Source organism: Talpa europaea (assembly GCF_964194135.1).
Source record: "Talpa europaea genome assembly, chromosome: 14".
NCBI lineage: Eukaryota > Metazoa > Chordata > Mammalia > Eulipotyphla > Talpidae > Talpa > Talpa europaea.
In genome coordinates this window covers 29,093,401-29,114,392 of record NC_140082.1, presented here as the reverse complement: position 1 = coordinate 29,114,392, position 20,992 = coordinate 29,093,401, and the positions used below count along the sequence as shown (strand labels likewise).

The window sequence follows — 20,992 nt, the reverse complement described above, 5'->3', positions numbered from 1 at the left end:
TCAGTTTTTGATAAAAGACAATGGTGGCTTTGGGTTTGCCTCTTTTTAGAAAATGAAGGTGGGATTCACTTTTACCTGTTCCTTTTGCTCTTCGGTGGATTTACATCTTGAGGCATTAAAAGATTCAGGATAAAATGAAGCCGTCATAGAAAGACACATGAGGAGTACTCAGTGAAGATCATCCCCAAGAGTAAAAAGTTGTCCTGGCCGTGGCATTCTTTCATGCTTCCCTTCCTCCTCTGTTTCCATTAGGAAAGCTCCTTCCCTGCCACTGTCTCCAGGTGCCCACGGGGTTGGACAGTGGGACATAATGTGTCTCTGGGCTAATATAAGCTCACTGCTGCTAGTTCTGTTTTTATTCTACTCATTGGTTCAGGTCTGACTCTGCTTCACTGGTTATTTAGGGCCAGCAATGCCAGATTCTATAAATTTATCAAATTTTGGTCCATGCAAGGAAGGGGCCTGAAGGCCTGGTAGACTCACCTCGTGGAATGAACGTAGTGGGGACTCCGGACCTGCAGGTCTGGTGTGGACGGCATGCTGGACTGGGAGTTCCAGTGGGGGAGGCCACGGATGGGACTGTTCTGCAGGGAGCTGCTTCCCCCTCCTGCTTCGGCACAGCTGCCCGTGCTGGGGAAACGCTTGTGGCTACTGTAAACCAGAGGAGGCCATGCTGGTCACTGCCAGACAGAACTCCAGCCTTTCCAGGTAGCTAACCAGCCTGGGGCTGACAGTGTCGGTGTTGGGAAACTTGTCCAGAACTGCCTGGGCTGTGCTCCCTCAGAGCTCTCCTCTGATTCTCAGCCTTTCCTCCAGAAGTGGGAGGAGGGTCCTAGTCCTTGAGACAATGAAGAGCCTCTCGGGGACAGGCAGTGTGGCTATTCTGTGAGGCCCCTCCCCTCAAACCTGACTTCTGGTTTCTTCTTCTTCTTTTTTTTTTTCTCATCTTCTAACCCAAATCCTAAACCCTAACCCTAACCCTGGCTTTTGCTCTCTAAGAGAAAATAATTTACCTGTCTAGGGCACCAACTCAAAGGAAATGAGAAAAACAGACACAGGCTAAAAAACCCCTCTCCATAATACCAGCTGAGAAATGAGCTGATAATGCACAGCTGTTTGGCTCTAGAATTCTGTTGGATGATGGCTTAGGCTTCTGAGCCACTGTGGGATTCCTACAAGTGGACGCTCAGCTGTCACTTCAGAATAGTGCTGCCTAAAATGTCCTAATTAATTCCTGTGGAATTTAACATTAATACCATCTGCCAACAGTTGAGCCAAAGCCCAGATTCCCTTGGAATGACAAGCCTGCACCTTAACAGCAGAGGGCGCGCTATGAGCACAGCACTGTTGAAGGGCCGGCCCAGGAAGGCGTTGGGTTGATGGGGTTTTGGACTGTGTGGGAGCCACCCGGACAGCACCGAGACCTCATTGGCCCTCCTCTGCCCAGCTCACCTGGAATGACTGTGGGAGGAACGTTTCTTGACCTTCTCATAAGGCTCATCTAAGGAGGACTCGCTCCACATTTTGGGCTTTATAGGTGACTTGTCATAGTCGTTGCGGTGATAGTGCATCTGCCTGAGTCCCTCCAGCGACTGGGGCGGAGGGGGCCTGTTGTGCGATGGTGGCCGAGGAGGGAGTCCTTTGTGTGGAGACTGTAAGGGGGACAGTGTGCTGGTGACCTGAGAGTCTTCTGCACAGAGACGGAAAGAGAGGAACTGAGCAAGGGTCATCTTCCCCACTGAGACAGACTCCCCTGCTCCCCCCAAACCCGAACTCCACCTCTGCCTCTCCTCCAGGCAAATCACTGTGTGGAGGAACCTCTGGCTTCATCAGCTACCAAGACACGTCAATCCAGAACAAGCCAAGCTTAAACTCTGAGCAGCATTAAATGGGAAGAAAAGTTTCGCTTCTGTTAGCTACAAATGGAGGGAGGCCTGAACTTCATTAAATAACATTGGCTAATAAATGCTTCACACCAAACAGCAAAATGTAGTCATTTTTACACCGTTATGTTTTCTTTCAGTACACAGCAAGCACCTAACATGATTTAGGAGAGTTTCAGCTCCATAGGGTTTTGCTGACTGTTACATCCCAGGTGTCTGGAATGACTGTTGACACCGAGTAGGTGTTTGTTAAATATTTGTTGGAAACAATCAAAGTACATCTGTCAAGTGTAATTACCTGCTGTGGGTGCTAGGCATCCATCTACTCTGTTTTAGGACGATCTAAATTGTGTTTTAAGTGGTCCGGTGTGATGCTTTCATTTTGGAACTACCTTAGATTCTTTGGAAAGCGATGGGTTACAAATATTAAATGTGAATAGGTTATTCCCCACTTTGAGGGGATTCGAATCTAACACATCCAGTGCTGTGGGACGTTCAGAGAAGTCCAGTTCCCTTAGTCAAGGAGGGAGCTGTGGGTGAGGTGTGCAGGCAGCAGCAAGGCCATGTCAGGTGGTAAGGAGGACGAGACGGGGAGAGGGAGGTGATCTGGTCAAGTTCAGGTGCCGCAGACTTACTGTGTGCACTGAGGTAAGCAGTACCCCAGCTGCCTTCCAGGCTAAGGCTTCAGGATTTGGTCTGAAGCCACAGGAAAACTTTTTAAGCATAGGTAGTTCAGGATGCAAATCCTGTTTGAAACCAGTCATCAGGCAGGGTTCAAAAATGGGGCTGGGGAGGGAGTCAGGAAGCTATCCCCTGTGGGGCTATCCTCCTGCAAGGGGGAAGGCGGCACTGACCACAGAGAGGGGGGAAGAAATTACTGTTGTGAAGGCAGAGGTGGGGGTTTGACAGGAAAAATACACAAAGGCAAACTCAAAACTCCAACTGCCTTACACCTGACCCTAAGTCCATGTCCAGCTAGGATTCTTTTCAGCCTGCTTCTTAGTCTCCAACCTGAACTGTGGGCATGCACTGTGCTTCTACTCCTCTGTTACCCCTCACATCAGTAAAGAGCTCCTAGAAGGAGCAAGCCTGCGGTGGGGAGTGTCCAAGTGAAGCATTAAAATCTGGGGGTCAGGAATGTGGAAAGGGGAATCACAAAGGATGCATCAAATGTCACAATACATAGCTCTCCCAACTCCTATTACAAAGGAACCTCACTGATGTGTTCCCTCCCCTGGAGAGTCCGCAGAGGCCCAACTAGGGCTGGGTATCTGATACTCAGGAGACGTCTTCCTGCTCCCTGCAGCCCATTTCCTCTCCACCCATGAAATGAAGCATATGATAAAAATACTACAATCAGATTGCTAATCGCAGGGCCAAGACGACTGGGTACATGACCTGGCAGCCCTTCCCTACATCAATAACAATTATTTTTGCAGTTTTCATTATGACTACGACTTGGGTAGACCTTTCGCATTTTTCCACTTAATACTGCCTGTCTGAAGTTTCACAAAGTGGCAAAACAATTCACTACCACTTAATATATTTCCACATCATTAATGGCCCAGCCTTTTATAGTTTCATATCCACTGTGGCTTTCAGGATATGAAACAGGATGAAGTGGTTTTGTGCTTGGAATTCTTCCTTCTCCCTCTATATGTGGTGGTGTTGAGCACTGTAGATTAATTCTGTTTTTTCTTCAGAATTTCCCAAGAAAATATCCTGATAGCCACAGATTTTTAGTACCTAATGGGGAAGAAATACATCACCTTTCAAGGCCTCGCCAGGCATCCAATGGGCCATGTCTCCTTCATTTTTACTATTTCTGGTTAAAAATGTGGTTTTGGCAACTAAAAAAGTGAACCACCACTCACTGAACATCACCTTACTTCTTACCTCTGGGCCACAGGAAACACTAAAACACCAATAGACAGACAGTCCCAAACATGCACAACACCAGGAGATGAGCGAACTCACGGCTGCAGTCAGACCTGGCTCTTGCCCTTACCCTCGGCGTTCCCAGACTATCCACAGCTAACCCCCAGTTGAATCTGTGCTCTAGGTTCTCAAGGAGGGAATGGAAAACCTACCGTCTTCTAGAACAAGGGCATCTGAGAGGGAGCTGTCTTCACTGGCAATATTTCCATCTGAGAAGACAAAACAGAAGTCTGAGTTTAGCACATTCCTCAGACCAAGCCCTACCTAGAAAAATCATTTGGTTAGCAGCATTCCATACCCTTCTTTTTCTAGTGAGAAAAAGAATCTCTGGAAGACAATCAAAAGGCTGCTAGGTATTTCTTTTGATAGTAGTGGCTGCGGTGGGCCATTAGCTCATCCCTCTAACCCCGATACTGCAGGGTGCCCCAGTCTTTGGGTATCTGTGCTCTTGTTTCTACAGATACTGCAGTGCTGAGGAGCTTAATATCTACTGTAAAGGCCCGAGCCTGGTTAAGCCACACCATTGTCCCCGCCTCATCTCAGGCATGTCCCAACTAAACCAAAGGAAGTGCACTGCTATTACTCTACAAATGCGAAACTGGGGTAAGGCACCTGGCTTTGTGTGCATGGCAGTCGATGGCCTCTCAATAAACGTCTCAAGTCATTAGCAGAGAAAACAAGCTGCTAAATACAGCTTCTCTCCCCAAGGCTTATTTTTATAGACACCATTCAATTAACCATGAGAACATGCCCAAGAGGGAGACAGTAGGCTGATTCTACATCCCTCCCCCATTTAACAGTGGGCAAACTGAGGAATGTACAGGGAGGGGTGGTTTAGCAGGGTGGCTCTGCTCCCCTGGTGAAGGATGCCAGGTCTTCAGAGTCTAAGTTAAGTCCTTTTTTCTTGAAATTAAAAGCCATGCTAAGGACTAAGGAGAACCTGAAATACTCCTCTAAATCAAGTGAGCTCTCCTGACTAAGATATTTCAATGAGGCAGCAAAATAAAGAAGCTATTTTCTTGAGTGGTTCAAAAATAAATGGCTACCAACTTGGATGGGGTCCATTTGCCAGTTGGTACAGATGAGGATGTACAAATGGCCCTTCTTGGCAGCCCTAAAGAACAGTCCTCACTAGGCAGCTTGTAAACCATGCTGTTCTGGAATACACGAGCAAGATGTCATCCCCTTCTGGCCCCACCCAGACTCTGTTGGCCATGCTGGATGTGTCTGCAGAGCTGGGAGGCCCCAAGTGCCTTCCAGGGACAGGAGGAGGTCTCAAAAGACACTGGGAATAGAAGGGTTGGCTCTTTTAGGAAGACAGGAAAAGTGACAAAGTCGTGGCCAGGGACACAGATAGGGGAAGGTGGTTATTCCAAATGTTCTAGAGCAAAGGAATTTTTGTTATGGTCCCTCTCTTTTGAAACTAGAAATTTACTTGTATTTGTATTGCTTCATGGACTGTCAAAAGTCAGGACACAGAAGCATCGACCTTTAGCACCTGGGAATTTTGAGTACATGGCTGCTACATACACACACCCACACCCACACATACACGTAAAACACATATAACATAAAATTACCATTTTAACCATTTTTAGCTGCACAGCTCAGTGGCATCGAGTATATTCACATTGTGTACAGCCCTCACCGCCATCCATCTCCAGAATTTTTTCATTTTCCCAACCTGACACTGACCCTATTAAGCACCAGTGACCACCCCCCCCCAGCCTCCCCAGTCTACTTTGTCTTTTTAAAGCAAAAGTGCTTTAAACATGCACACACTATGAAAGAATACTTGGTGTATATTTTGAAGAATCTGTTGACTTGGAGTAAAAAAGATAATCGTTGGGGAACCTGGTGGTTACTGGTGGATTTGGGGAGACTCCAGTGGTTTCCAAATCTAGTTACCCAAACTCCTCACCCCTTCTGACTTGAGTTCAGGCCTCTAGATAATCAGAAGGGAGTGGTCCAGCCCTCCCCTACTTCAGCTTTGGGCTAGGAGGCCCCTCTCTGAGAGAGTCAGACTGAAGGTAGAGTCAGACAGCCACCTACCCCAGCCAATCAACATTCCTTCCCAATGTGGATAGGGACAAGGTCCCTGAGAATTCAGAGCCTGGACTGGCACAGTTAACTGGGCTCAGCTTAGGGCTGCAGGTTCTCCCAGGGAGGCAATAAACAGTGATAATGATAGTTTGATTTAATATAATCCCTTTCATCTGTGGACTTGAGTGTACTTTATTGCTCTCATCTGGTATCAGGCTTTCATTTTATGGGTGGAAACATTAAGGCACAGGCTGGTTGAATAGCTTAGTTGCTTAGATGGTGCAGGCAGCAGGCTCGGGACCCACTACAGGAGTGGCGCCGGCTCCTGAGGGTGCAGGGAGTGTGTGGGAGGGGAGAGACCACACAGGGCCAGTGGGTTTAGCACTCACCATCAATGATCAGCGAAGCCCTCTGGGTGGGTTTCTTTCCAGACTTGATGCGGTTCTCATTGATGGCATTTTCGATCTCCTGCAGCTTCTTCAGTGCATTCAGATAAGAGGTTTTCCTTTGTTTCTTGAGTTTTTTGCTGACATTCGGGTCACTGGCTAGCCGACGCGCAGCTTCCGTGATCTGGGATTGAATAGCGAACTCTCGTTCCAGGCGTTCCAGCTCAGCTTCCTGGGGGCGGGAGAAGTAGAATTAAACTTAACTCAGGATGAGCCCTGGCTGACCTGACACTTAGGGGGACACGGAGGAGACAGCCATTCTCCCTGCTGCTGTCCCTGCCCTAAGGTAAGTGAACTTTACTCCTTCAGAGACGCGAGTCCCGGGAAACCAGCAGTCCCAGTGTCCAACCCCAACCTTGGCTGACCTTGCAGGATCCTTGATCTTGCAATGACCCTACCCCTAAGATCTCACGGCTCACCAGTCCTCTAAAAAGTGTGCAAGGCACACCCCCTTTCAGGACTCCTGGCTCTTTACATTCTGGAGGCAAGCATTGGCCTAGACACTAGCTCCATCCCTGAGAAGCTCTGTGGTCACCAGGTTTCATGCCACTGTCTCCAGCAAGGTTTGAGAAAACCAAGCCTTTGTGGAAATTCAGAGGCAATCTGGTCGGTCATTTTCTTTCCAAATGGAAAGACAGGACTAGGGCTGGGAGCGAGAAGGAAAGGCAAGGAGTAACGGACACTAGGTAGGAGGTAATACGGTCTTCAGTTCCTTCCAATGCTGCCTGTGTATGTTCTCTCAGGGGGAGAAGGATGTGGAGATGGACCCCCGCCCAGCATCTTGGCACAAACAAGTCACCAAAGACAAAGACTGTCCTGTGAGCCTGGATCCACGGAACAGCTGTTCCTGGGCTGTTACGACAGCCCTGGCCCAAGACACTGATCCCAAAGTTCGTGGGGCCCTGGACACAGTCTAGCTACTTAACTAGACAAGCCAAGGCTAGTGGCTTTGTACAGATGGCTGCCTGCTGTGTGCACAGGGAAGCCAAGTGCACGTGTAGGAAAAATGGGGAGCAGCGTGGAGGCCAGAGCAGGGGGAGCTCTGCTTTCCCTAGGGGAACTCAGCCTGCGCCAGCTCATTCTGTGGTACTTCCTTTCATTATAGCAGCACCTCCCCGCCCCCGCACTCATAGGAGACATGTTCCAAGAGCCTCAGTGATTCCTGAAATCAAACCCTGTAAGTACTGTGTCCTTTAGCATGCACACATACCTGTGATAGTTTAATTTATTATAATTTATTAATTTAATTCAGTAAGAGATTAACAACAGTAACTAAAATAAAACAATGATTATAGTGTGCTGCAATAAGTTATAAGAATGTTCTCTCTCAAAATATCTTATTGTATGTCATTTCATTAACCATGGTTAACTGAAACCATGGGACTTGAAATCGTAGATAAGGGGGGACCTTGTACTTTCAGAATAGTGAAGTGGGATTGATAAGGAAGATGGAGTTCTACATGGGAGTTCTACTCCCCTACATGGAGTTCTAGGGAAACTGAGTCATCATTTTCTGAGCTGCATGAAGGAGCAGCTGGTGAAGAGGCTCGGTGGGACTGCGAGGAGAACCAGGGGTCTTGTGTGGGAGCATGCTGGCTATAAATGGGTTTTGGTCTTTCAAGATTAATGTCAGAGGTCTGTCTGGCAGGCACTTCTAAAGGCCAGCCAGATTTGAAAAACTGTCTGGCAAAGATGGTCTTCTAAAGGCCACGGCCCTCACCCCAGCTCTGAGCCTGATCGGATCCCGGACCCGCCCACAGGGGCTGCATCTCATTTCTAGTTTTTTTTTTTTTTTTTTTTTTTTAATAGAGGCATGTTTTATTTTATTTTATTTATTTGTTTGTTTGTTTGTTTATACATGCACTGGGTATAGTCAGAAGCGCGGGAGGGCGAGAGAATTCACCAGAGCCAGAGCGGGGAGCAGAGCAGGCAGAAGGACCGAAGTACACTGCTGAGGGGAGCAGCGGGCGGCAGGAGAGGTCCGCGCGCCATGTGGGACCCTCCTCCGGTGGCCGGGGAGCAGCCGGGGATCGAACCGGCGCCGCAGAGGCCGCGGGCAGCTTCGCAACCCAGCGCTCAACCGCTGCGCCACCGGGGAGGCCCTGCATCTCATTTCTAAAGTCTCCACTTGGAGCAACTCCATTTGACATCACGAAGGTGGCAAGTGCTGAGTTAAATGTTCTCCATACACAGCAGGATCTGAATAATGTTGTTTTGGTCAATGTGCTTTCATTAATGTCAATGAGAATAAACCAATCCAAGCCAACACTGAACAAAAATGTTATTTGAGGACTTGCTTTGTTATACAGCCAGACCTCACCTAATGCCACCAATAGGCTCTTGGAAACTACAACTTGAAACCAAAGGACATACAATGAAAGCAGGTCCTCCGAGGATGTTTCCTTTGACATGGTTGGCAGGATTGTTTTGTTCTCATCAAAGTTTTAATGAAACCACTTGGAATGAAAAGATGTTCGTCAGGGATCTGCTATATATTGTTCACTTTAAGTTTTCAAGAATGTTGACTTACTGTACCAGCTCATTTAATCTAGTAACAGCCCAAAGCAATAAGGATTATGAATTCATTTTAAAGAAAAACTGCCTGGTAGAACTTGAGATGTGAGCAAACAAAACATTCTGGTGTGTCCCCAAGATGCTGCGAGACCTGCCACTGCAGTTCTCAGAGGTCACTGCCATCTTCACTGGTTCCAGGCACCTGTGAAGCCCCCTGAATCTACGCTCATGCTAACCTACCACAGGTTAACAATGACAGTGTCACTTTTTCCTAATCACTTTTTAAACCCAAATATGCACATAATTCCTTCTCCATTGACTGTGATGTCTGTCCTGTTAAGCTCTCTGTTCAATAACATTTTAATGTTTAAGCTTATTCTGCATAAAATTGTGAAGACAAGCTATAGAAACAACCCAAATGCCCCAGAATAGATGACTGGATCAAGAAGATGAGGTATATATACTATACACAATGGAATATTACTCAGCATTCAAAAAAGATAAACACATGCAATTTGCAGCAACATGGATGGAGCTGGAAGGGATCATGCTCAGCGAAATAAGCCAGAAAGAAAAAGAAAAATACCAGATGGTCTCACTCATAGCAGGAATTTAGAAAACCTAAATAAGGGATCAGGATAAAGACTAATTATAATAAAAAATCAAAATCAATAAGCAACTATAAACCAGAGATACACTATAGGTGGGGGAGGAGGGAGTAGGACCAAAACTAGGGGGGTGGGAAATGTATGGGGACTATAACCAAGATGAAAATGCATACATTGTGCAAAAATGAGAAATGATGTAAAAAATACATAAAATAAAATTTAAAAAAATTGTGAAGACATTTCCTGGGCATGACCTGAGGCCTGGAGTAGGCCTGGCTTTGAGTTTCCTTTAGTCTGAGGCTAGATAACTTATAAACCAGCTGGAGACTAAAATCCCCTCCTTACCTGCAAATGAGAACCTTCCAGTCCAACCCTCTCCAGCACTAAGTTCAAAAAGGATAAATGAGCACCCCAGTGACTTCTCCCAACCCCAGGGAAGTGAGGCCAGGAGAGACCACCGCTCTGCTCAGGCCACGCAGGGATTTTAGCAGTGGGGGAAGTTAGGAGAGCAGGCTCGACTGCCTTCCCCCAGCCAATGGTACCTTGTGCACCTGTTGACATGGCTGACACCTTCTTCCCTCCCTAGTTGTTTCTTCCACAGGTCAGACATCGTGCTTGGGTCTGAGTAACAAAGGGCTGGGAGGCCATTAAAACAACATCTCACATGAGTGTTACAGAATATTCTCCCAAGTTGAACTTAGCCACTTGAGACAGGTCTATCATGCTAGACTATTTCTACAGAAATCAGAATACTCACTAATGCAAACTAAGTAATCCAAGGCAGCCACACAATGGCCAACCTGCTGACTTCACTAAAGGTCAAAAGAAAGCTCCTTGGGAGTGGGAGGAAATGGGAAATGACATTCAGCATTGGGGAGAATGAAGAAATTTGTTTTGAAAACCTGGAAGCCCTAACAAATGGGGAAAATAAGGATAATGTGATAATCTTAACAAGGACCCACCTCTCCTTTGGGCAGGATTTTCTGTTCATCCAGTTTGAAGGCCGTTCCTATTCTTCTTCGAACAATGGGTGGCTCTTCCCCTGGGTCCAGGGGATACTCATCGGGCAGCTTGCCTGTCAGTTCCTGCACATGCACCAGAGCACAAGGAGAGAGCGGAAATCAGACTGGGCAAATGACTGGCTTCAAGAACACACACACTCATTCATTGCCCCTCCCTCCCAATGCATAGATTCACAACAGTGATAATACCGAGCAATATGGCTGAATAGGAATTCAGAAATGCAGATTCATTTATCTGAAAATACAAGAGCAATCCTGTCTACCTATCTGCGCTTTGAAAAATTTTTCACAAAATAAATTTCTGTCAGGTAAATAGAATCACCATTGCTTTTCATCATAAAACCCAATTTTTTTTTCAGTTGTTACTGAAAAAAATGTCACAGGCATTTCCTGGAGCTGGAAGGGATCATGCTCATAGAAATAAGCCAGAAAGAAAAAGAAAAACACCGGATGGTCTCACTCATAGCAGGAATCTAGAAAACCTAAATAAGGGACCTACCTACTATGTGCAGGTCATTAAGCCAGTAAGGAGCCGACCCAAAATGGGACCTCTGGGCGCTCTAGCTCCAAATCCTATGCTCTTTCCATGGCATCAGATATTCCCTTGCAGTTCTCTTAAGTTTAAAGAATGCTGTCTGTACAGCAAATTCCAGAAAAGTACACTATTACATGAATTAGAAACTGAGTATGAGTAATAATTACTGCAGTCTGGCCACATGCTCAAAAATAGTGAGCCTAGAAGACACTGAATGTATACAAATAAGATTTTTTTAGAAACTGAAAATATAATCTATATTACTGACAAGGCTATTTAAAAAGATCTGTTGTGTGTGTACTCTGGGCTCTGAAAATCTGACTGTTGTAAGTATAATGACAGCTGATTTAGTTGACAAGTCACTATAGTGACATGATCTGGGTAGTTAGTCCCTGTGGTCTGAGGAATGACTTGGGATTAGAATTAGGCTCACGGGGCATCCCTGGTGGTGCAAGGGGTTAAGATGCAGCACTATGAAGCTATCCGCAGTCTCTGCAACATGAGTTTGATCCCCGGCCAGGGAGGTGACCCATATGGTGCAGTACACCTCTCCTGACTTGCCCACTGCTCCCCTCAACAGTGTATTTCAAATAGATCCACCTGTTCTGCTCCTCACTTTATCTCTGGTGAATCCTCTAATCCCCCCACATCTCTGGCCCCTGTCCTTGTATGCATAAATAAATCTTTAAAAAAAAAAGAATTAGGCTATTTATTTGGGCTGAATGATGTTAAAATTTGAGTTAGCAGCTAATTCAAATGGTGGGGCCAAGGCCTGTCTTCAAGGAGCCACTTTCAAGGACCAGAGAACCTGGGGGAGCCACTGTAAGACTCTACTGGTGTGGGGGCACCTCCAGGCCAAGCCCTGACCTGGGTTTCTAGTCCCAAATCAACATAACTGCTGCACAAATACTAGAGGGGCTGTTCTGACCAGTGGGAGCGTGCAGTCTCTTCCCGGGAACACATATCATTCACACAAGGAGTTTGCACCTATAGCCAGGAAGCGGTAAAACCCAAACCACCAGGTTCCAGGCTCTGACTGGCCTCTCCTCACTGCTGTGTGTGTGCACTGCTGTTGGTGTGTGTGCGCATTGGGGAGTGTGTATATATTGGTGTGTTCTCATGCATCTGTGACTGGGGTGTGTGGTACCGGTGTGTGTGTGTGAGTATGTGATGGGTGTGTGCACACTGGAGTGTCCATGTGTATGTGTGCATCTGAGTATAGATGCACATGCATGGGCATATGTGCATGCTGGGGTGTGTGCACGTGTGTGAAAGTGGCATGCACAGCCACTCTCATGCTCCTGGGCCCCTTTCCTTCTGTATGCAGGCCACTGGGAAATGAACCCGTGGACTTTCTGTCCCCCACTGTAAACATTTCAGAGCACAATGTCTAATTATTTGAGTATGAAATGCCCTGCATTTTCTTCCCTGTTTCTTTCTTTAAACAAAAAAAAAAAAAAAATGTGGTTCAAATGTCTCCAAAGCAGTTATGTGTTTACGCTGCAACAATTTTATCTGCTTCCCTAAAAGTCTGTCTATAAATAGCACATATTGAGGCTTTTATAATTCTGAAGTGCCTGTGATTTTGTGATTTTAAAACAAACCTTTTTTTTTTTTTTTTTTTAAACTTATGAGGCTACTGATTCTCTGCCTCTGCTAGGTCTGTGAGTCAGGCCTTGATTCTCCACATTGAATCTGATTTTGCATGTAAGCAGAGCCCCTGGGAAGGAGTAATTTAACACACTTGTGGGCTTGTCTGGGTTCCTTACATTGGCGATACTCTGCCAAATTCTCATGCTGGCCCCCAGCTCCCCAGGGACAGCACTTCTGGATATGTGAAACGGAGGGGCTTGGTGTGTGAGATTCAGAGAAAGAGCAGAAGAGAGTTGAGTTGGCAAGAAGGAGCTGCCATCAGAGCGCGGGTGGGCAGGGCCAGAGGCAGCACACAGAACTGTCTGCCCGCCCAGGGTTTCTTGTGAAGTTATTTCTTCTGCCCAAGTTCTGTTTTCTGGTGTCAACATTGTAAGGCACAGGAGCGTAGACAGTGACACCTTTATAACATATGCTAACCTTGCCCTAACATGTTTCTCTAATTTTCTGGTGCTGATTCCCTCCTGGGTCAGGGACATATTTTTTTTATTAAAACCAAAACAAGGCTTTACAAATGATTAAATGCAATCATCCAAGCCCAGAATTTTTCAATTCTTCCAGCGTATTCTTTATAGAAAGGTGGCTAATATTAACAGTATCACAGAGCACATCCCCCAGCTAGGCCAGTTGCTTTCCTAGATTTGCAATGGATTTGTGCTAATGTGGGTCTGCTGTGAGCAAGCTCCGGTTTAAGGTTTAAATCAATCCAGAGCATAATTAAGCCAAGTTGAAATGTAATATGATCTCACTCTATGGCCCCTTCCTTGTTTCATTCTGCCTTTGGCAAGGCATTATTTGGGGGAGGGGAGTATGTCTCTTCGACTTAGTTTGGCGACCTTTATAAAACTTCCCATTCTGCACTGTTTACCAACAGTTCTTTGTAATGTCATCTGGGACACAGTCTGTCTCCAGAGGACTCCTCTCTCCTCGTGTCCATGTGCCTGCACACGAACATGTGTGCACACACATGCATAGTAATGTGTGTTGCATTAAAAAATCAAGTCTTCAAACATGGGAACAAAGAGTCATAGAATTAATAGAAAAAAGTGGAAGTAAAGGTTCAAGCAAATACAGACAGTAGTCTACTGCAGCCCCCAAATCCCAACGAAACTTGAGACTTAACATACACTGGGGCATGAGGAAGCATTGCTTCGCATAAAAATTTTAAATACCACTAGGCTACAATTTAAAATAAAGTGAAAGAAACACCAGACCATGAACCTTCAAGGGGATTATATATCCAGTGAAATCCTGGTTTCTTTGTTGCTCCACAATGATGCCTCTCAATATGGTCTCCAACATAAATCTGAACTATCCTCACGAGAAAAAAAGCCAGCACCACAATAAACGCAGCTCTTAGGAAGATGCTAGTAAGTCATTATATCCAACAAGGGAGTATTGTGAGGAAACGGTTTATAGACGGTGGTGCACCATGCGAATAGAAGGGGCTGTTACTGGTGCTTGTCTTCTGGCCGCCAGGGCCAGGGTCCTGTTGCTGCTGTCCCAGCGCTGCCTGCACCTGTGACTCTGATAGGTGCATCATCAGGGTTGCATCAGTGTTCCCCACAGCTGTGTTTCAGGAGCGAACTGGCTTCCCTCACATGCTCTCTATCACCTGCACCCTTGACTTTGGTAACTATGAAGAGACGAGGACTCGGAAGCACAGACTCCACAGGACGAAACAGCAGTGCTTACCGCTTCTCGGAGGCACAGTTTCTTCAGCTCCTCCAGCCGCTGGCGAAGTGTTTCCTCCAGAGCTTCCTGCCTGGATTTCAAGGCGGCCAGCATGTCTTTCTTGGCCGACTGAGAGCTATCTGATTCCTGCGAACCTGTCAATAAACAGTGGGGTGACTAGACCAGCCGAGGGAGGGGGGCGCACATCTGGACCGCTAAGGAATTTCACTGGAGCCTGTACTATGCATGTGGGATTTACCCCAGGAACCAGGGGTGTGAAGTTAAACAGGTGCTGCCGAGTTCCAAGTGTGAGGAGCAAATTCTGAGCACTTGGCTGGAATTTTATAGCTAGCCAGGACTGGTGAGAAAATTTCCACTCCTGCAAACTGGCAAATTTTAATGAAAGGGGCCTTACCTGATAAAGGGGAAAGTAAAGTTCAAGGCAGAATTTTAATACATAGTTTTAATTTTTTCCCCTTAAAAATGCCTATTTTTTGCTAAGTACAAAACTAGTGCATGCTTATCCTAAGATTTTGAAAGTGTAGACCAATCTAAAACTAATTCGTACTCAGTAACAGTCACTCAATAATAACCATAGCTACACATTTTCTTTTGAACTTTTAAGCACATATATTTTAAAAATAAAATTATATTTTAATATAAATATTTTATTTTTAAAATTAGATTTTAATTTTATTTTTCAATTAAATACTGTATCATGAGCAAATTCCCTCCAAAAAAGCTGTACTTATTTGTACATGCAGCACAGACATGTCTGCATGATTCACATAGCTGAGTGTTAAATATGAAGCCTTTGTAGCAGACAAACTGAACCAAACAAAAGGAAAATAAGCTGAAAGGCCAGTTGGAGAGATTTAGTTTATAACAAAAGAATAATTTCTGGGCTGCAATGTTTGGATTCGGAAATAAGTTTCCAGCAGTGAAGCAGTTCCGCCTCGCCTGCTTGGAGGGGGTTAGCACGAGTGGTACCGGGAAAGGGACACTGATTGCTACTTCACTTCATGTGCCCACAGGGAGCACAGAGTTAGAAATGGGCTGGTGTTACTGCACGTGTACTCAGAGGCTTAGATGATGCCACGTGCATCAGCATCAGATGACATCGAATACCTGGACAGAACTCAAAGGAAAGGTGTGTAAATCTCTACAATAAAAATTATGATACTCTGCTGGGAAAATTAAGGAGAGTGATGTACTATAGTCATGGATTGGAAGCTTGGTGTTTTAAAGATTTCAGTTCTCCAGGAATTTAACAATAGAATTATTATAGTCCCAATAAAAATTGCCACAGGATTTTTTAGGGAAGGGGATGGAATTCTATTTCCATATGAAACATCCTGGGACAATTCAGTGAACAGATGACAGATTTTGAATAATTCAATGGGAATTCCCAATGTCAGATATTGTTTCTTTCAGTGGCAGAGAGGGCATCTCAGAATCTTAAGGCTAGAAATAACCTCTATGCGTTTGCATCATATGCCTTTGCTGTGCTATGAGGATCTGAATAGACACTTCTCCCAAGAAAATATGCAGATGGCTAGCAGGCACATGAAAAGATATTCATTCTTAAACCAATTTTTAATCTGAAAGGACATCGCGTATCATTAGGGAAAACCACAATGAAATATCATCTCACACCTGTTAGGATGGCAATTATCAAAAAAGCAAAAAAAAAAAACAAAAAAAAAAAACAAGTGTTGGCAAGGATGTGGAGAAAAATGATCCCTTGTGCACTATTGTTAGGACTTTAAATTGGTGCAGCCACTATAGAAAACAGCGTGGAGGTTCCAAAGAAACAAAAAACAAAAAATAAAAAACTAAACTACAGGGGCCTCCCCGGTGGTGCAGCGGTTGAGCGCAGGGTTGCAAGGCTGCCCGCAGCTTCTGCAGCGCTGGTTCGATCCCCAGCTGCTCCCCGGCCACCGGAGGCGGGTCCCACATGGTGTGCAGACCTCTCCTGCCGCCTGCTGCTCCCCTCAGCAGTGTACTTCGGTCCTTCTGCCTGCTCTGCTCCCTGCTCTGGCTCTGGTGAATTCTCTCACCCTCCCGCGCTTCTGACTGTACCCAGTGCGTGTATAAAATAAATAAATTAAATAAATCTTAAAAAAAAAACCCAAAAAACTACTATATGATCCAGCAAGTCCACATCTAGGTATTTATCCAAAGAATATGTAAAAATTAATTGAACCCCTATTCTCATTACAACACGATTCACAAAGATATGGAAAAACTAAGTACCTATTAATGAATAAATGGCTAAAGATATGATATATGTATCATATACATATCTCACACATATATCTCTTTCATACACAGTGGCCTACTACGTGGCTATTAAAAACTGAAATCTTGCCATTTGTGACAACATGAATGGACCTTGAGGGGATTATACTAGGTGAAAGAAGTCAGAAAAAGACACACTATGATTTTACTCATGTGGAATATAAAGAAACAAAGCAAATAAACAAACCAAACAAAAACACACCCTTAGGTTGAGACACCAGAATGGTGATTACAAGGAGTGGGTGGAAGGAACAAGTAGAGGGTGTCCACTGGATGACGGCGAATGGCAACTAGACTTTTGGTGGTACGTATGGTATGAAGCCACATTCCTGAAACTTACAAAGGGTTGTAAAACAATGTTACCTCAATTAAAAAACAAAAAAAGCCCCTGCTATCCTCTGCTATAGAGCCCTATTCATTTGCTTTCTTAATTAGTCTGAAAGGGAACCCCATATTCTCTCAACTGTCATGCATCTTGGTTCTTATAACCCTAGTCATCGAGAATTCTCAATGTCTAAGTGCATTTTGATTCCAACTTGGGCTTTTTTTCTCTTCTTCCTCCACCCTATTCTAGCCAGAAATAGAGAATATCTATCTCTGTAGGAAAGCACCATTTCTATAACTCTCTACAACGGCTAATATTATCTGGGACAAAGAAACAAATGCTGGCAGTCACATACCTGAGTGCTATAATTACATTGTATGTCGTCTTGGTAAGGAAATCCAGTTACCTGTAGGATTTTTCTACATAGAACCCACTTTCCAAACTTAATCATTTTTGTAATCCTTTCCCAGATTTCATCGTGCCTCTATTTGCAGGTTTCCGAACTCAACAGCAAACTTGAACGAAAGCTTGACACTTGCTGAGACTGCATTACCTCATGGCTCTCAGACACTAAATCATGGGGTTTCACAATCCAAGCAACACATAGCTCCCCCTTATTAAACGGTTCAGCTTTCTACCTTCATAAGTCACTACCCTGTGCTTATCAGCTCTAAGCTATCTCCAGTTTATATCTATCTTATGTCACAGGAGTCAATCATGTTGAATCTTAATCTGCTTCTCTTAGAAATAGTCACCACTCATCTCTAAAGATACATAAAACTTTTAATGAGGTACTTTTTTTTATATGTAGTAAGTGAACTCGATCTGTCCTTCAAGATAGATCACTGCCAACACTCACAGACTTGTATACAATATTATGTATTGACTACTGACATTTTATAATAGACCTTCCTTTGAAAAATGTAAGTATACAAGCCAAGCATAAACAGTGAGACTCCTACCATTTAGATTTACCATGTTGCGCTTACAGAACTAGTCTCTAGCAAATGTTCAACAAATCAATGTGAAGAAAACAGTCAATTAAATGCTAACATCAGAAAAAACATTCCACTAAGTTTCACCTCAGAATGTATTGACTATAACGAGGTACTCTGTGTTCCACCATCTCAAGAATTAATAAGAATGTAAAATAATCCTGGAAGGAACTCAGATTTTAGATTTAAAAAACAGGCCTGGGGAAACGAGTCCAAAAAGATGAAAGGATTTTAATTCAAGCGAAAAATTCATTGTTTTCCCTTTCACCCCTGCCCTACCTCTCAAAGGAAATGATCTATTAAGTCAAATCTAATAGTTAACTATGATTCAGAAAGGTAAAAATCACAACATTCAACTGTAAGAGGTGAAGCACAGCACTTTTGCATGATCTGGGCTCTAGCTATGAAATTAGTTATGTTTTGCTCTTGAGTTACAGGACGCACTAGACCTGCGTAATTTAGCATGTAGTTAGCCCAACACCGAGCCCACATGAGACAAGCTGGATAGCTTGAGAGGCCTCTCCCTCTGGCACCAACATTGGCTGGCATAGATCTCTGTTTTACCAGATGATGCTACTCTGTGTGGTGGAAATTGCATGAAGAATATGGTGCCACCAAGTTACATCTCAGCAGAGTACAGGAGAGCCTCGAAGCATGTCATTTTGTTACAACGCTAATGAGGACAAATTCCTGGCTGGGGTCACTGCTGGTGTGGCTTCCGCATGTTCTTCCAGTCTGTGTGGGTGTCTGGTTTTCTCCCACATCCCAAAGATGTGCCCATGGGGTTCACTGGTGTGTCTCAATTGTCCCAGTCAGAGGGAATGTAGGGGTGTGATGCACCCTGGGATGGAAGGGCACCCTGGCTGCTGGGAGAGGCTCTGCACTCCCACAACCCTGAACTGGAATAAGTGGGTTGGAAAGTGAATTAATGAATACATGTTGTGTAATAATAGAAGAGTTTGGGGTCTTTGTTTAGAAACTTGATTTGTTTTTACTAGAAAAATGCCACAGGACCCTAACTCTTTATGTCAATTAGCTGTAATGCGAGGCCTGACTAAATTTGAATTGGCCAAGTCTGGACATGCACATTTCTACTTTAATGGTAACTGGATACAGTGAACAGCCCCACAGGTTCAGACCCCTGAAGAGTAAATAAGAGTTTAATCTGAGTTGTCTTTGGGATTAATGATGTAGCAAGATGACGGGACCTTTCTACTGGCACCAGAAGGCAAGGTTCCAGAAATCATAGGCTGAAGAAAACAGTAGGCGAGAGCTACCTGGAAAAGACTGTCTGAGCACAGTAAGTGGGTGCAGGAACTGAGGGAAAAACAGATGATTTGAATGTTTTGGAAAGCTAGCTACAGGTGATACAGAAATACTTCAGTTTGGATCAACATTTCCAGCAAAGGTTTAGAAAGAATAATCTGAGTATGTTTTGGAAAACACCTTGGACTTGGAGCTTCCAGAGGCAGAGTCTCCAGCTGAGGAGTTTAGTGTTTCCAGGGCTGAGCTTGAGCCCCAATTCTGCCACTTATGACCTGCGGGGATTTGGCAATGGAACATCACCTCCCCAAGTCTCAGTCTCCTTCCCTCTAATACGGGACGAAAATTCAAGTGTATAGAGACTTAAATGAGATAATGCATGAAAGAAGCTTAGACGAGAGTTCAAAGATTTAAGTGCTACATAAATATTGTTATTTGTATTATACTCTGCCACTGATCCATGTCAGGGGTTGGCACCCCAATCGCGGAGAGCAATATTACAAAACTAGTTAGTGGACAGACGGGGAGACGTGGAAAGGTAGGGGAAGGCCACGCACCACTGTGGCTCTGAAATTCAGGCCACTGGGGAGAAGGGGCAGGAAGTGGAGCTGTTACAGCACTCTTGACCGGAGTTTCTCACATGTTCCGCTTCACTGAGCCCTCATACCAACATCCCTATTTTCACAGAAGTGGCAACTGGGACAGAGAGGCAGAGCTGGGGTTCTCACTCAGCTCTCTCTGGTCTGTTTTCTCTATCTAGAATGGAAACGCCATGAAGGTAGAAGCCTTCTGTTCAGTCACTGCAGGGTTGTTGCAAAAGTGGTGCAGCGTGTAATCTTATCTACCCCCTAGCCGGGACTCCTTCCACAGCACTGCAGATTGGGGTGCAGGCCTAAGCAAGGGGAAGGGTCCGAGGGCGTCTTCAGATGTACTCATGAAACAACTAAGCCTGAGAGCTCTGTGTGCATGGTGGGCGGGGACAGGCAAGTCTAAGTGGACACGCTCACCCTCAGAGAACCTCCAGTCTAGACGTGGAAAGTACCCACCAGCAGGCGGTAGGAGATGAGCAAGGCCACATGAGAAGAGGCAGTAGCTGCCATGTAAGGAGGGCACTCACACCAGACCGCTGAAATATTGAACCTCAGAGCTGAGCATCCCACCCCTGGTCTGTTCTTCTCTCTGAGGAGGTTAAATGTGCCCCGTGTTTCATTGTTAGAAAAACAGAACAAATCAATTCTCTAATAAACTTTTCATCCCAACTATTGCTAATTATCTGAATGATACTAGATTGAAAATACAATATTTTGGTTTGGGTTATTATCATGTTTCAATCTGAATCCAAAGCATCTTACAGAAACAGGTCACTAATTCTCTGGCCGGTGGGATGCAGAAAAGATCTGAGCTAAAAGATAGTTCCGGTGAGAGCAAGAGAGACACACCACAGGTCATGGTCATCGTCAGCAGGTACCTGGAAATCTTTGCTCCTAGCCCGACACCACGGCGGTTACGGGAACCTGTGGTGAAAGCCTGTTCTGCAACTGCTTCCCACTTTCTCCAGCCAGGGAGCTGCAGACTTCACCCAGCAGAGGCAGCTGGTTCCCCAGGACAGGATGTGGGGGATACACCAGCAATCACAAATATCAACTCCCTTCCCAGCCGGCAGACACATGGAAGGATATCCTTGTTCAGCTGTGGTGGGGAATTTGCTCTAATCTTTCCAGAGACTTGGGCCACTCAGCACCGGATATGAGTGTGCATCCTCCTGAAGGGAGTGTGGTCAGGGACTGTGGCTCAT

At 45.1% G+C, this 20,992-nt stretch overlaps 1 protein-coding gene across 6 annotated transcripts in view; it reads right to left on the bottom strand.

The window, feature by feature from the left end:
* FRMD4A (FERM domain containing 4A) overlaps nucleotides 1–20,992 on the bottom strand; it is a gene marked incomplete at both ends in the record, with an annotated part of 535,058 nt that overhangs the window by 11,718 nt on the left and 502,348 nt on the right. For all 6 annotated transcript variants that reach the window (XM_084253889.1, XM_084253888.1, XM_084253890.1 and 3 more), the window contains 6 exons: nucleotides 484–651; nucleotides 1,453–1,690; nucleotides 3,974–4,030; nucleotides 6,254–6,482; nucleotides 10,395–10,517; nucleotides 14,335–14,468. In XM_084253889.1, the coding sequence (XP_084110015.1) occupies nucleotides 484–651; nucleotides 1,453–1,690; nucleotides 3,974–4,030; nucleotides 6,254–6,482; nucleotides 10,395–10,517; nucleotides 14,335–14,468 (949 nt within the window). The remainder of the gene's footprint in view (nucleotides 1–483; nucleotides 652–1,452; nucleotides 1,691–3,973; nucleotides 4,031–6,253; nucleotides 6,483–10,394; nucleotides 10,518–14,334; nucleotides 14,469–20,992) is intronic.